The 1,939-nt window shown below is 53.9% G+C and overlaps 1 protein-coding gene across 1 annotated transcript in view; it reads right to left on the bottom strand.

The window, feature by feature from the left end:
• ATL1 (atlastin GTPase 1) overlaps window positions 1-1,939 on the bottom strand; it is a 28,752-nt gene that overhangs the window by 4,910 nt on the left and 21,903 nt on the right. The window contains 3 exon segments of the mRNA XM_009321650.1: window positions 524-592; window positions 595-649; window positions 1,561-1,653. Coding sequence (XP_009319925.1) covers window positions 524-592; window positions 595-649; window positions 1,561-1,653 — 217 coding nt within the window.

The raw sequence follows: 1,939 nt of genomic DNA, 5'->3' as shown, positions 1-1,939 counted from the left end.
GTAGGGAAACCACTGATCAGATAAGTCAGGAAGATTAGGTATTCCTTGGAAAGCTTTTCAAAGTGAAATAACGTTCCCTTGTGAGCACGTGTAACCGGCCTTCCGCCCTCCGCAAGCGCCAGCCTGCCTTCCAGCAACCAATCTGCCCCGCTCTGCATCTGTGCCGAATTGCAAGTGAGGCATAATTGGTTAATTACAGGCTCAACGCCCTGTCCATAAACTTCCTATCTCAGCCCTGCCCTTCCCCGGTTTCCTATCAGCCATCTGTCTTGACAGTGCATATGGCCAGCAGCTCCGAGACCTTTTCGGCCTCCGCCTTAGGTTAAAAGCATCTGGCAACGAACAGGCTGCTGGTGGACTTGGAAGAATGAGCCGAGCGCGTGTATGTCATTCGGAGGAGGATCCGACTCCTCTCCCAGAAGTTTTTTCATGGAAAATACTTCTAGAGGTTTCAGGAACCATCAGGACGGTCTGCCAGGGCATCTAAGGTATCCGCTTAAAAACCAGACCTTTGCCTTCGTACCTTTCAGTTTTCCATCGAAATTAGGGTTGGTGGCGACTTTCAGGCCCGGGTGAGGTAAGAGGAAGCAGGACAGGAATGGATGTGCTTTCTGACGTTCTGCAGCTCTTCATGCTGATTTCCCGAGACCTGCGAGAGACCAGTTTGGGGTCAGGGGGTTTCCTTCTGATGGGGACACCGGTAACGCAGGGCCAGCGGTGCTGGCAGGGGCACAGGGTACTCCGCACTGCGGCTGCTTACAGCGGGAAGAGCAAGCCAGAAGGGGATATGCCGCACGAGGACAAAGACAAGGCTCCTCCAGCGACCAAGGAACTAGCGTATCTCTGACCACATGCCCTGGGGCATATTATTATCATTTGGAAAATGTGCATGGCCGTGTATGACTGGAATACAAAACCATTTGGGATTTCCCACTAGGGCCTTTCTCGTCTCCCCTTTAATTAGGTCTCTCCACTACCAAATCACCCATGCATTTCCTGATTAATCCCAGCAGAGCCCTCACCCGTCAGTTTTACTGCACAACTACCTATTACTAAAACATTTTTCCCGGTCTCTAGGGAATCTGCTGACTCTCTAACGCCTCTCCCAGCTGCTCCCAGCAAGAGAGGCCCAGGGAGCCTGGGCTTGGGCAGAAGCCTATGCAGGCAGCCTCAGCCCTCCACTGAAAGTGGCAAGGAAATTCAGCCTCCTAAAATGCCTCTTCTGTGATTTTAAGGCACTGGATAAGCGTGACCGTAACCAGCATCTCTGCACACTGCAGTTCACACCTAACAGCCAGCTCTGTGGCCGAACCCTCACTGGTGCCGGTGCTCTGCACCCCATTCCCTGCTCCCTGCCCCAGGATAACACTCGCCAGCGCCGGCTGTCCCCCAGATCAAGGTCTCACCCTCGTGCCCTGCGCACTCTCCATCCACTCAGGTGATGGCAGTGTATCATCCCTGGGTCACAAGCCAGATTTGCCTCTTCACTCTCCATCACCCATGAGTGTAGTCCCAGGCTAGCACTGCTCATTAAACGAACCCAGGTCAGAAAGAACGCACCTTCAGCCGCTTCTCCAAAAATCTTGCACCACCATCGGATCCATAGGAAAATTCATACGGGAAGCTCCAGTCACGAACAAGGAATATAAGGGACTAGAAAACCGAGACAGAAACACAGTGGGGTCAGTGCCTGAGTCAAAGTTACCAGCTGCTCCAGCTCGGAAAAACTCATCTTTCAAGGGCATCGCTCTGTTCTTTGCTGCTGATCGCAGGACCAGGAGTGGCTACATGAGACGTGTAGCTGCTGTACATTATCAAAAAGGGGTTCACGAGGGAGTTCAGGGCCTCCTTCCCCACTGCCACCGCTCGCAGCAGCCGATCACGCTCAGCCGTCGGAGACCGCAGCGGTGGCAGGACCCCCCCCGCCCGCACCCTCGCC

Source organism: Pygoscelis adeliae, unplaced genomic scaffold, assembly GCF_000699105.1.
Source record: "Pygoscelis adeliae isolate BGI_AS28 unplaced genomic scaffold, ASM69910v1 Scaffold43, whole genome shotgun sequence".
Classification (NCBI taxonomy): domain Eukaryota; kingdom Metazoa; phylum Chordata; class Aves; order Sphenisciformes; family Spheniscidae; genus Pygoscelis; species Pygoscelis adeliae.
The sequence above is the reverse complement of the archived record's forward strand: the minus strand, read 5'-3'. Positions and strand labels throughout refer to the sequence as shown.